The 14,006-nt window shown below is 54.3% G+C and overlaps 1 protein-coding gene across 1 annotated transcript in view; it reads right to left on the bottom strand.

The window, feature by feature from the left end:
* The window catches only part of LOC116954626 (endoplasmic reticulum-Golgi intermediate compartment protein 3-like), a 55,736-nt gene that overhangs the window by 9,726 nt on the left and 32,004 nt on the right, over positions 1-14,006 (bottom strand). Inside the window, 5 exon segments of the mRNA XM_032975287.2 lie at positions 418-473; positions 1,358-1,494; positions 2,309-2,373; positions 3,454-3,550; positions 8,041-8,072. Coding sequence (XP_032831178.2) covers positions 418-473; positions 1,358-1,494; positions 2,309-2,373; positions 3,454-3,550; positions 8,041-8,072 — 387 coding nt within the window.

Here is a 14,006-nt window from a genome sequence, read left to right as displayed (position 1 = left end):
GCGACCGTGTTACTTCCTACGACCGCCGTTACTTCCTACGACCGGGCCCTTCCCCCTTTTTGGAACGACGACGCTTGGGGCCTACGGCGAGCTCGGTCCGGGGAGAGGTGGGGGGAGGGGGGAAACGCAGGAAACGGCCGCAGGTGCCAGCCGCTGCGTGCCAACGCGGAGGTGCGGCATTCCCTCAGCGGCAGCGCACAAACGGCCCCGGGCGTCACCGCGGCTTCTCAAAAAGCATAAACATCCGCTCGACGTGCTCTGCCAAGTATGTGCCGGCGATTTAACAACAACAAAAAAAAACAACTCAATCCGGAGGCCGAGTTCTGCTACGGAGCAAGAGCCACGCGGGGCGTGCCGGCGGGGGCTTGGGGGGAGCGGGAGGGGGGGGGGGTGGGGGCTGCGGGCCGCGCTGCTCACCTGTGAAGACGCCGCCGATGATGGCGCACACGCCGGTGAGGAAGTGGGTGAATGATCTGCAGGGGTCACAGCGGTCGACAGGCGCACGTCAGGAGAGCACGGGAGGGAAACGCAGGGGAGGAGGGGCGCGTGAACCACAACGCGCGAGTGTTCACACCGCCGACCAGCGTCGATTCCGCGTGCTCGTGCGTTGAACTTCTTTCGCAACGTACTTGGCCGACCGTGCTAACTGGAGCCCGAATCACACGGTTAACCGAGACCGACCCGGCCACGACACCTCCCATCTTCACTGACGAAGACAAAGACCCCCCCGTGTAGCCTTCAGAGACTCTCAGGGGCAAGTGCTGTTAGCGAGCAGCAGCACCTATAAAGGCTGGTACGGCACTGCGCCCGGCCGCCTTTGTCTCCCCAGTGGCGATGTTTACTCAATTGAGACTAAGTCGACCTAGGGGGAGGCCCAGAACCTGTTCCGATAATCGTCACTGGTGCTGGCCGTGAGCTGGAATCGAACTCGGGTCGCAGAGTTCATAGCGCGGCGCGCGAACCGCTACGCCACCGCTCCCCCACACGCGGACACACAGGAAGACAAAGATCCCTCACATAGGCTGAACAGACTGTTGGGGTGAGTGCTGCAAGCGAGGACTTACGGTGAATACTGACACACACACACACACACGAGACAAAGGCACTGACGCGTCGAGCACGGCATCAGCGGCAGCGGCTCGGCCCGCGCATCCTGCCCAGCACCGCGTTGGGCCGGCAAGGTACGGCCGGCACGGCTCAGCCACGTAAGCGGGCAAGCAAATTTTTTTTTTTTTAAAAAGCGTTTTTTAAATAATTGTAATCATAAAAGCAATAATAAAAGTAATAAAAACATTTTAAAAAACATTTTTTTTTAACGAACAGGCAACAGATGCGGGAGCTCGGCACGCTGCGTTACCTCTGCTTCTCGGTGAAGCGCACCATCATGGGCGACAGCTCATAGGAGACGAACACGCCGGGGAGGCCCTGGTCGCCCGCCAGCCCATTGGCCACCTTCTCGTGCTTCGTCACCGAGAACTGGTTCGTGCGCAGCTCCTGCGGTGGTGGTGGGGTGGGCGCGCGCACGCCCGCCGCCGGTGAGGTGACCGCAAACCCCCGCAGCAGCCTCCGCCGTCCCGACTACCGGTGGCCGTCCCCCGCTGCCCACGGCGCTTGCCTTACCGGTCCACATGTGCAATCGGCACACATAATCAACATCGTCGTCACCGTAATCTTTGCGTCCATATGGCGTTGCTTTCATTCCTCGGCAACTCAAAGTGCCTTCTATCACACGTCTCAACTCCCATATTCAAAGGGCACCCCCCCCCCTTTGGCAGCTGTCTCTGCGTGGCACAAGGCGACTCATCCCTCCGGCCATCGAGCCACGAGCTAGCGCACAAAGTAATCTGTGACGCCCTCAATGCGGCCCCCCCCCATCTTGACAGATCTTGGAAGCTGAGCAGGAATGATGGAGCCTGCTGAGCACTTGTGTGGGTGTCCACAGATGGGTCACAGGCGTTATAGGAGGACTGCTGAAAAGGCTGCCAAGTGCCAGTATGAGGCATTACAGGTTGAGTACGACCCGCTCCCTGGACTCCGTGAATTTGAGTCGACCTGCGTGGAAATATGAGCCCTGTGACCTCGTACGTGTGCGGTTTCTCTGGGTTTTCTCCCCACACAACACGCAGACACTGAAATGGTCAAACATCCCGATTCAAGAAAGAGTTCCCGAGCCTCGCCAGCGAGACTTTAATTAGGAATGCCCAGAAATAGTTTGCGCTGCTAAAGGTACGATTCACATTTGATTTACAAAAACACAAAACGAAAAGAGTGGCCACGGAGCCGCCGGTAACGCGAGTGCGCGCAGTACCTCTCCGTTTAGCTTCACGTAGACCGTTGGCACGATTTTAACAAAGTACTGGAACATCATGAAATCTGCAACGGACAGGAGAAATCGGGGCAAACTTCAATCAAAGCAGACCCACGAGTACGTTTTGGGCCGCGCGTCACCGTGAGCGCAAGGCTATGACAGGAAGGTGCTGCTGTGTTTCACGGACACAGCCTGCAGTTGTTTCACAGCGCCGGGTGACGTCTCTGCGTGTAATCCCAATCAAGTATTTTCTGCGGTTAAATTCGCGACCCTGGCACACAATGGCCCCACTCTTTTAGAACGACGCAGGGCATCTTTAGTGTCCGCTTTGAAGCCGATGGCGTGCGGTGGTATTTAACGGTTAATAACACCGGCAGCGATAATAACCGGCGCTCCCTGCCAAATCCGAACCGTGAACTTCTGCAACGAGCGGCGGACGCGCGACCGCCGCCGGCGTCTCGTTGCGTCGTGCCGTGGGGTGGTGGTGAGAAGTCACGCGAGTGTCAATGTCATCGCGGACACCCAACTCCAGTTACCGAGCCGCCACCAGCACCACCTCCTCCTCCTCCTCACCGCCCTTCCGCACCGCCCTCCGCTACACCGCCTCGCTCGCCCCAACAGCCCGCGCTCCCCGTGTCCGCCCTCATGCACGCGATGTCACACGGGAGCAGCTCGGGCCACAGGGGCCACAGGTGACATCCTCAATCCCTCCCCCATCCCAACTCCACCTCCGCCCTACATAGGGGGGTGCGTTTGAGGGGGTGGCGAGACGTTAACTACTTCGCCTGGTATGCAGGAGGTCGTGAGTTCAATTCCGACCCCGACGCCTGCTGCTGCTGTATATTTGGAGTTTGCGTGTTCTCCCCGTGGTCGTGTGGACTTTTCTCCGGGTCCTCCGGTTTTCCCATCCACATTTAGAATCGGCATCACGTGTATTTAGAATCGACGTGATGCGAGTATTTGGCTGCAATAGATTTCCACACGGTGATAAGCCACTTCGTCGCGCGAAAGCAGCTCAGTGGGCCTTACCTGGTAAAATAAAAAATAAAAATCTATATTTTGTCATCTTTGGTTTTCACACACACAGACACGCAAGCACGCACGCACGCGTGTGACATGAGCGACGAGCCCAAGGCGTTTGGCACCTTCGTTGGAGACCGACTTGGTGCCGTCGAGAGGGTTCACGATGCCGGGGTAATCTCGGCCGAAGGACAGGTGGGCGATGTGGTGCGTCAAGTTGAACTGGGGAAACAAAAAGACAAAGATCCCGCCGTGGGGCCTTAGCAGACCGTTGGGGGCAAGTCCTAGTTAGCGAGCAGCAGCAGCACCCGCCACGAAGGCCGGCCACGGGTGCACTCGAGGCGGTTGGGCGGCCAACGCCACGCCTGGACGCCTTTGTCTCCCCGAGTGGCGGTGTTTACACACCGCATCGGGTGCTCAATTGAGGCCGAGTCGATCTAAGGGAGGCCCCCCATGACTGGTTTAGAGAATCGTCACCGGTGTTGGCCGCGAGCGGGAATCGAACTCGGTCGGCCGGGTTCGTAGCGCGATGCGCTAAACTGGAGAAACGCTCGCACGCGCACACATATTGGGGATGGGGTGAATTCACCGGGAAAACAACGACCGCTGCATGTGTACGTATGTGCGTTGAACTTCTTTCGCCCCGTACGTAGCCAGCCAGCCGTGCTAATCGGAGGTCAAATGCCGCGGAGAGCCATGGCCGTAGCCATCGATCAATTGAGGAACGTCAATGCTCAGGGCTCACGACACGTGCGGCCAATCGCAGAGCGATGAGATGAGATCAGGTCATGTGCGGGTGCTGTATGGGTTGTTTCATCGCGGGATGTTATTTATGGCTTTCATTGTGTTTTTTTTATTAAATATGCATTTAAATATTTTTGTGAGCTGTGTTATGCATTGAAACATTCACAACTGGGATGATTTTGGTTAGTTCCATTTTAATAACCACTGGATTTCAGCCATTGCTTACGAGCAATCTTGGATTGTATTAAGACTTGTGCGTAGCTTATCAATGTATGCTGAACTTGTTTCGCACCGTACGTAGCCAACCATGATAATCGGAGAGGCGGGGGAAGAACAACAAACTAAACACATTAATGGGGTGGTCGAGTTTACATGTTTAAATCAGTGAGAGAGCGCCTAACTAGAGAAGTGGCTCCCGAGAGCAATCAGGAGCTGCTGTCGGCCTCGGTTCTCTGCCACAACAACCACTTCTAGTTTCAACGGCCTCAATTTATTCACCGCTCCGGCCAATCAGGAACTTCCTAGCCTCCTTGGCCCGAGAAGGCTGAAGCAAAATTGCTTCAGAGACGCGAGCACCGATCGCTCCACAAATTGAAAATCCCAAGAATTCATAAAATAAACAAAATGCAGGGCAACTCCTCTTATCCTTAACTCCTATTATCCACGACGACTATTATCCGTGGCAACAGAATCCGCCATGTCACCGCGGACAGGAGGGGTTTTTCTCCCGTACACGCTGCAACACTGACAAGGCGAGTCTGCCTTGCTGCACCGGAGTTTATGTCGGGGGACACTGCGCCGATCTACGCTGCCTCTCTCCGATGACATCTCCGCCACAGCCGGACTGCTTTCGCGGGAGCGCTCGGTGACAGATTAAATGAATAAATACGTTCAAAAGTCACGAGCGAACCGAGGACCGGGAAGCCCCGTGACAGGGCCTGCAACACGTGAAGCCGGCCCCAACGTCTGCGTTGCGTCCACAGCGCCAAAGCGCAGCAATCACCGGCCGCGGTAAACACAATCACACTCTTCCCCAAGCCGACGCGGCTCAAAGACATTTCTACGACTTTTTTTTTCGGGACACCGTCATCTAAAGCCCTGCGTTTATTTTCATTCCTCGGGGCTGACGGCGCGCACTCGGCGCTTCGCCGCTCGGGCCCCGTGCTCAGCTGAAGGCAAGGTCATAAATGAGCCTCGTAAACTGCTCATTTTTCCTTCTACACGTGGACGTATCAAGTTCTGTGGAAATCGCCCGTGCCACAGCGACGTCAAAACAATGTCCGTTCTCCGCACGCCACCGCCACCATTGCCAGCGCGACCATCGTGACCACCGCCAGCAGGCCCGCGAGGATCAGAGTGGGGAGCCGGACCCTGCCGCCCCACGCACGCCCCCCCTTGATCCGTGTTTAGAGGATCAGAGCGGGGAGCCAGACCCTGCCGCCCCACGCACGCCCCCCCTTGATCTGTGTTTAGAGGATCAGAGCGGGGAGCCAGACCCTGCCGCCCCACGCACGCCCCCCCTTGATCTGTGTTTAGAGGATCAGAGCGGGGAGCCAGACCCTGCCGCCCCACGCACGCCCCCCCTTGATCTGTGTTTAGAGGATCAGAGCGGGGAGCCGGACCCTGCCGCCCCACGCACGCCCCCCCCTTGATCTGTGTTTAGAGGATCAGAGCGGGGAGCCAGACCCTGCCGCCCCACGCACGCCCCCCCCCCTTGATCTGTGTTGAGAAACCGGATCCTCGGCACAGGACATGGCCAGGAAATAGTTCACCGCAATAAATGGTACGGGACTGATAAAACAAAATATCTCCTTACAGAGGCGGTGGTGGTGGTGGCGGTGGCGCGCGTGCGCGGAGAAGACGCAGACGGGACTGGGACAGGGTTGGCCTGGAGCCCGCAGGGGGGGGCACTGATTGCGCCCGTCTGGGAGAATTACAAACAGCTGGAGTGCGCCGAGAGGCTGAGATTAATAGGGCGCGAGTCGCGCTGATGAATGGGCCTTTTCTGGAAGAGGGTCTGCTGTCTGTGCTCTGCCGTGGCCATCACCCGAAAGATGAATTACTTTTCACCGGAGTAACACCCGCGGATTAAATAATGCCGGGTGACAGCAGTGAAGCGGGCTGGCCAGAACTCCCCCAGTGGTATCAATTTCAGAATTTGAGTAAATTAACTTACCCAGCAGGAATGACTCGGTAATCATGGTACGCATGGTGATCATATTTTGAAGAATATAAGCAAACCAATATCTTTGACAATTCCTATTTGGAGTGTTTTACCAGGGAAAGCTACGTTTCACGACGGCTTAAGGACTCTTGTCAGAAAAACATCCGAGACGGGAATGTTTGATGAAATCTCCCGTGCGAGGATTTGTGCGCGGTGTACAACTGGAGACCCCGGAGAAAGCCCTCGCAGACTGTACCAATTCCACCCGCCACCAGCGCCACAACCACCGTCTTGCTCAGGACACGGAGGTCACGCTCGCATCTCCTCATGATCCGCCAACCTAACCCGCTTGCCGTGGGATCGGTTAAAGGCGCACGCATTACTTCTTACAAGGACATCACCGTACGTTTACACTGCATCTCGTCTCCGCCCTCCAAATTTTATTTCACGTTGCATGGCAAGCGATGGATCAGAAACAAATTTGTGATGCAAGCTGCAGGTATTTGCTAATTCAAGCAATAACTTCGAGTTATTCGAGTCTAAGTGTTCCATGGGGAGGGGCTTCATAAGTGATGTTATTGCCTAATTACACACTTTAGATTTACAGGCGTTTATCCAGGACGCTACATTTGCACATTCAACATTCCCCCAGATGCTCAGGTTCACGGTGGCCGCGCTGCAAGTGGCCGCCTGTAATCCAGCACTGCGGAGGCAGCAGCGAGGGTTTGTGTGGATCACGGCACCACACATTACTAAAATCCCTTCCTCCCGTGGGCGTCAAGGCGGTACCATACCCTGGCTCGCCAGGAAGTGGTGGTTCAACAAAGTGTGGACTAATGTCAGCTGTCCATTCTGTACAGCAGCACCTGTCAGCACGGCACACGAGGGGATGGGTGGACAGCACCAAGTCCGGCTGCACAAGCTACTCGTTTAAGGATGAGTCGACCTAGGGGGAGGCTCAGGACCAGTTCAGATGTTCGTCACTGATGTTGGCCTTGAGCGAGAATCGATGTCGGGCCGCCGGTTTCATTGCACAATGCTCTAAACCGCTGCACCACCGCTCCTCACTAATCAGTCTCACACACACTACCGCATGCGTGCGTGGCTCATTGTTGCCTGATTGGTGGGCTCTGGGTAGGCAGTGAGGGATGTAAGTGGTGCTCGGCGTATCAAGGATGGAACAAGAGTTGTTTAAAGTACGAGGAAATGGCTGGCGGTGATGTCAGTGGGGATGAGAGGCAGGGGTGGGCGCGCGGGGGGGGGGGGGGGATGCAGAGCGACCGTGGTGAGAAGACAGGGGGTGAGCAATCACGAGCGGAAAGCACTTCCCAATTTCTTCACCGATTGCCCGGCAATCGACAGGGCAATGGGCTGCAGCTGCGAGGGAGCTCGCAGGACTCACGACGGGGTTTCCTCGCTCGGTGAACTAAATCGTCGCGTCACCTAGCAGTGAACTTTTTATTTCTATTCATATGTTCTTTCACGCATACACAGTCTCTCTTCTGCTTGGAGAGAATGACTGGCTAACCGTAGATTCTCAAAGTGGAGAACTGACTTGATCCTTGAAAGTGAAGAAGTTACTGAAGACAACAAAAAATTAATCGTGAAGTCGGCCAATTCAATTCAAGCGGAGTAACGGCAGTAAATTCAGCCAACCGTATCGACGATGTGAATTCAATTAATTGAGACTCGCAAATTTCACCAGTGAGCATGACTAATGAATTAACGGAATCCCACGCCTCCGTTGAGAGAGAGAGAGGGGGGGGGGGGAGTGGTGCTTGCTGACTGCCAATGTTGCACTTACCTTGTCCATGCCAAATGGATTAAATTCATGCACTGTGGTACAACAAAAACACACACACAAGAGAGACGCAATCAATGCCGGTTCAGTTACAAACACATTAGCAGGCAAACAACGACCGACATCAAGCCGACGAACGTAACATTCTTCTCAGACTTACAGGAAAGCGCGCGTTCAAAACGACAGGCGGCGAAAAAAATGTAACGACAGCACACTTTGCACGACGGCTGACCTTCCATCCAGTCGCCCAATGGGGAGAGAGAAGCGAAGCGGCATTTGCATGCGAAGATTATAAAACAAACCCCCCCCAGCCGCGACACGGACGCACGTGACCCGGTGACACTCGCAACGCTCGCGAGCGCTTCAGGGGGCAACAGCGCCGGCCACGATAATGTCAGCCGCCGGTGTGGAGCGTCGCGAGTCAGAATTTGATGCAGTGCGTCAGGAGGTTCGAACCGCCGGTTTGAGCGAAACGTCATCAGACGTTGACGTTGAATTCGTCCGATCTAACTAAGGCTTTACCTTTCCATAGAGAGAGAGAGAAAAAAAAAGCATCCGTCCTCCCGTGCTCGCGACGTTACTGCTAAGAACTGCTCCGTGTTAGTTCGGCACTGTGGCCATTGGGGTCAGGAAATAAAGCAAACGCCTGACACGCTCAAATCATTCGCCCCAAGGTTGTGTGACAAGATGGAGAAATGACTGCAAAGTGACGCTTGGCCGATTTCCGGAGCAAAAATCGTCCTCTCCCTTTGGTCAAAGGTCGCCCCCGTCCGACTTTGCAGTCCGCTCGGTGCGATTGGCCGTTCGCGTAAATTTAGTGCCGACTTCATTGCGCACGCTCAGCAGAAAGTTATTTTTTTTTTTTATATAACTGCGGCAATCACCGCGCGGACCTGTCTGGTCCCCGGGGCTCACGTCGCATGGCGGCGGCGGCGATGAAAAATGTAATAAAGTTGCGATGCGGCTTCAACGCGGACGACGGCGACGACGACCCCGAGGGGCCCGCGGCGGGCGGCAACGCTCACGCGACCACAAGAAGCAGAAGAAGATTTCTCATCGATTTCCAAGCCACAGACGCGTCCCTGGAAGCGGCTTTTAATGACTGGATTTAAATTCGCTTACAGTGGTGGATCGTGGTGGGGGGTGGGGAGGTTAGGTTAGGGGGTGACGCCCCAACTTGAACCCCTAAGCAGTTGCCACTGCGTTGATGTTTACCAGAGAGAATACGTTGAGTGTTGTTCTTAATAATGAAAAAAAAATATTGACATTTCAGGACCGCGTCGAAAGTCCGCCTCTGCTCACGTACAAACTCGCTTTCAGGATCAGGGGTGGACGGACGGACGCTCGTGGCCACGGGGCGGACGGGGTGGTGGTGCCGTGGCGATACTCACGCCGCGCACAAAGAAGCCCCTGAGTTGGATTTCTGACTCGGGCGCCTTTTCTGCGTGTGGCGCTTGCGTGTCCTCCTCCCCCCCGCACTGAATGGGGTTTCCTCCAGGTTCTCTCGATTTCTCCCATAGCCAATACAAAAGGGACACTAATGTCACTGGCCAAACGTCTCAACGCTGAAAAATTACTCTGCAAATTACTGAATTGGGATCACACACAGACAGCTGCAACACCGCTCCCTCCTCCAGCAAAACATGGCAGGACCCTCCTGACAAGGGTCTTGAGACTCGGCGCGGTCTTCCTGAGTAAACAAGCTGAATTAATTACGCCCGTCACTAAGTGACTTGACAAAGGGGTTGATTGATCAGACAGAGATGGCCAGCCATCAAACAAAGCCGTTCACCGCATCGCGCGCTCTTGGATGCGCCTCTGCGGCCGTCTGGAACGCTCTTCCTTCCGATATTAGGAAGCCACCGGAGCTACGCAACTTTTAAATCATCAAGATTGAAAGCTAATTTCTTTAGAACTGCTTTTTATGTTTAGTTTGTTGTCCTTCCCCCGCACCTCCGATTAGCACGGTTGGCCACGTACATAAGTACGGTGCGAAACAAGTTCAACATACGTACACATACACACGTGATGTTCGGAACGCACCGACCACTCGCCCAGGAAATGCGCTTCTGGCCTATCTACGTGACTTTACCGAAAGAACCAAGAATATGTATCTGCACAGTGCCAGTATTCTCACCTCACACACGCGGCCTGATGCAGGAAACCCGAGTTTCTTCCCACGTGTAAAAGTTCTCAACGAGCCTCTTACGACGAAGGAATTCAAATGATTAAATTACTCGATTGGAATACGCACAGCAAAATCACCGTGTCTCCCACCCCCCCCCCCCCCCTCTCGTCTCTCTCTCCCCCCGTAGCAAAAACTTGGCAGGACGACTCTCGAAAAAGGATGAATGACACTCGGCGAGGCTTGCCTGGGTCATACAAGCCTAATTATCATCGGTGCTGGTTCTTCCAACACCGATGTTTGCTCTGCATTGGTGAGGCGTTCGCTTCACGACCGCACGTCAGGGAAAGAACATCCGGGCCGACGCTGGAGACGAATGCTTTGAGTCGCTGTCAATGGTGCTCGATGAAGCTATTCTATTTGCTTTTCGTGCTTTGGTTTGTTGTCCTTCCTGCCAGCACCCTTCCATAATGCAAACTAAAGCTTAAAAAACTACACAACTCTTTTTCACAAGCGGCCTGGCCACAAATGACAGCTCAATGAACTGGCTTATCACGTGGAAATGTATAGTAGCCAAATACTCTAAAACGCACGTCGATTTTCATTGTGAGGGGAAACATCGGAGAACCCAGAGAAAAATCCACACGACCACGGGGAGAGAGACACCGCAAATTCCAAATATACAACAGGCGAAAGTGTCAGGATCGAACCCATGACCTCCTACATACCAGGCGAGGTAGTCGACATCTCGCCACCGTGGCGAGATGTTAACTACGGAGTAGACTCAAGTGACGTATAGAGATATATGCGTGTCTATATTTAAATGGGCAGCTGCCACAGTGGTGCAATGGGGGCGGGGGGGGCAGCTTATAAAAAAATTCCACCGCCCCTCACCCTCTGCTTCTGTGCCACCCAGTGGCGTAGAGGAGGCCACCAGGGTTAGGCGATCAGCAGGTCGTGCGTGGCGAGGTTCTGCTCTACTCTCGTGCACGATGGCAGCGGCAACACGTTCAGGAGCCGGATGCCAATGTTGGGATCTGCTGCTGGCCACGGCGAGAGGGTCTTGAGGAAAGTTTGTGTCATTCTGCGCAAACCGCAGTGGGTTTACTACGGTGAGGCCTATAGTTTGGGTTGCATGGCCACAATCACATGACCACGGCCCTTCTTTAACTTTCTATTAATTAAGGAGACGTGTGCATCGGCCTGCTAATGTTTCGATGCGGTCGAAAGTGCACGAGTGTGGTGAGGTCAAGTGGGGGTACGTCGTCCGCTTACGGTCAATGTGGAAGAGTAGACCAAATGCCCTCTAGAGTTCGCTCTCGTGGCGGCCCTTGCGCAAACATTTTTCATGGCTGCACCATTAATTATTTTATAAGACTAAATGCTGTATTTCGCTCCAACAACAGCAACGTTATCTTGTTTAGCAATGGGCACGTGGCCTCTGGAATGCCCAAGGAGAAATGAGAAGCATTCCAACCCATGGGCTGAGTTGTCCAGTGTAAACAAAGTACACACGCCACTACTCTTGAGTACTTTTTAATCAAACTCCACTGGAATTTACGAACGTTGTCTTGAACCCTTCAGTGCCCATTACAACGAGAATCAATCCAGATAGGTTTGTTGCACGCACGCACGCACGCAGGAATCTTGCCGCGCAGTTCGCGAGATCTCTTCCACGTGAGGATGAGAAGTTTGGGGGCCCACAGCCTCGGCCTCCACTGTTTATTTATCGAGCCGCCGTTGCACGAGACAGATCAATTAAAACGAAACTATATTTTTATTTTACCGGGTAAGGCCCACTGAACTATACGGCTATTTTTTCAGAAGTGATCTGGACGTAATTTATAACTCAACGAAGTGGCTTATGACGTGGAAATTTATAGCGGCCAAATGCTCTGAACGCATGTTTCGAAACGTGGAGGGAGAAACGAGAGGACCTGGAGGAAAATCCACGCGATCACGGGGAGACCATGCACGAAATATTTTTAGTGCGGCACAATCTTTTTGCGCGGACATTGCGTGGACTCGAACCCAGGTCACAGGCCGCTTTAGAAGGTGGGGGGGGGGGGGGTGATGGTCCCGAATTGCTAACCTTCGTAAACATGGCCAGCAGATTTATAGTAAAAACATGAATAATAATATAGAAACCCATTGAACACGCGGTGACTCTTTATCTTCGTGCTGTAAACTGGAAATCATCCCTCCCGAGCCGCTCTGCACACAGCGGGGGAAACGGAGCAGTGAACCTCTCTCACCCTGGTGAAACAGAGCGGTAAACCCCTCTCACCCTGGTGAAACAGAGCGGTAAACCTCTCTCACCCTGGTGAAACAGAGCGGTAAACCCCTCTCACCCTGGTGAAACAGAGCAGTAAACCTCTCTCACCCTGGTGAAACAGAGCGGTAAACCCCTCTCACCCTGGTGAAACAGCGGTAAACCTCTCTCACCCTGGTGAAACAGAGCGGTAAACCCCTCTCACCCTGGTGAAACAGAGCGGTAAACCTCTCTCACCCTGGTGAAACAGAGCGGTAAACCCCTCTCACCCTGGTGAAACAGAGCGGTAAACCTCTCTCACCCTGGGGACCGCCGCCAGCCATGTGACCTCACTGCGCCGTGCTGGCGATTGATTTTGGACGCCGCCAGGTGAATGATAACGCTCTCTCGTGCACACATTGCCTCTTCAACATGCACGCGGAATAACTCAGCCTTGCTCCCGTGATACACCATGACCTTCAATTACCCGGGAATCACTCGCTGAGAGTTGCAAGATTTTTCTACATGGGATTGTTCGTCCAATGTCATTAATAAGTGCACTCCACACAGCGCCGCTGCACCGGCAATGTACCTGGGACAGCACGCTCCACACAGCACGAAAGCACTGCTGAATGAGCAATCCACCTGGCACAGCACGCTCCACACAGCACCGCTGCACCAGCAATACAGCTGGCAGGCACCATAATGAAGCTCGGAGGCGGATCTCGATACTTCCCCGGGGAATCTGTCCCGAGATGTCTTGCTTTTTAAACAGGGCCCCACATTAATAAAAACAACACTCGGTGTATTTCTCCGGTAAACATCGATAAAACAGCAACCCCCGAGGGGGCTATCGCGCCAGTCGCCCTTGAAGCCGCCGTCAGGATGTGCGACGCAGCATGATGGAACAATCGTCACTCAAGCGCCTGTGTGTGCGCGCGTGTTTTTTATGTGACCTTAAGAACCCCTCTCGCAGTCCCCACTCGGTGGGGCAGCAGCGAGCCCAGTCTCCCCCCTCCCCTGAAGCTCAGGGGTGCAGCGTTCGGGACTTCTGTCAGAGTTTCTCTATTCTCCCACCTCCTCCCCCCCCCGCCATGTTGTGGTTCCTGCTCTGTACGGCGCTCCGAGTGAAATATAAAAACTAACTATTTTTAATACCTCACCTTAAGATGCGAGGAATCTCAATTCATGGCCGTACTTCACAAGGCGCCTGTGACCAAATCATATCTCTCGCATGCGAGCAGGGTTTGAGCCTGGCGAGTGAGCGCGTGCGTGACCACCGCTGGGGGCTTGCCGGGCGTCACCCCCTCGCATGCATGAGGGTTTTCTCCGGGCTCTCCGGATTCCTACCACGTCCCACGAATACGTAACAATGGGGGGCTCGGCCAAAACACTCAAAACCGCAGGAACTTGCCGAGCAAGGGCAAAGTGACTCAGCGAGGCTTTCCTGTATTCTCGTTCTTGTCGGGTGACAGCGGGTCAGATTTTAATACAAAACAGATACGCAAACACAATACGTCTCCTTTCTGGCCTCTGTCAATCCACTTAACACGTGCGTGTGTGTGTGGAGACACATTCGTAGATGAAGGTGAG

Source organism: Petromyzon marinus, chromosome 55 (assembly GCF_048934315.1).
Source record: "Petromyzon marinus isolate PM22_M1 ecotype Great Lakes invasive population chromosome 55, UKy_Petmar_22M1.pri1.0, whole genome shotgun sequence".
NCBI lineage: Eukaryota > Metazoa > Chordata > Hyperoartia > Petromyzontiformes > Petromyzontidae > Petromyzon > Petromyzon marinus.
The sequence above is the reverse complement of the archived record's forward strand: the minus strand, read 5'-3'. Positions and strand labels throughout refer to the sequence as shown.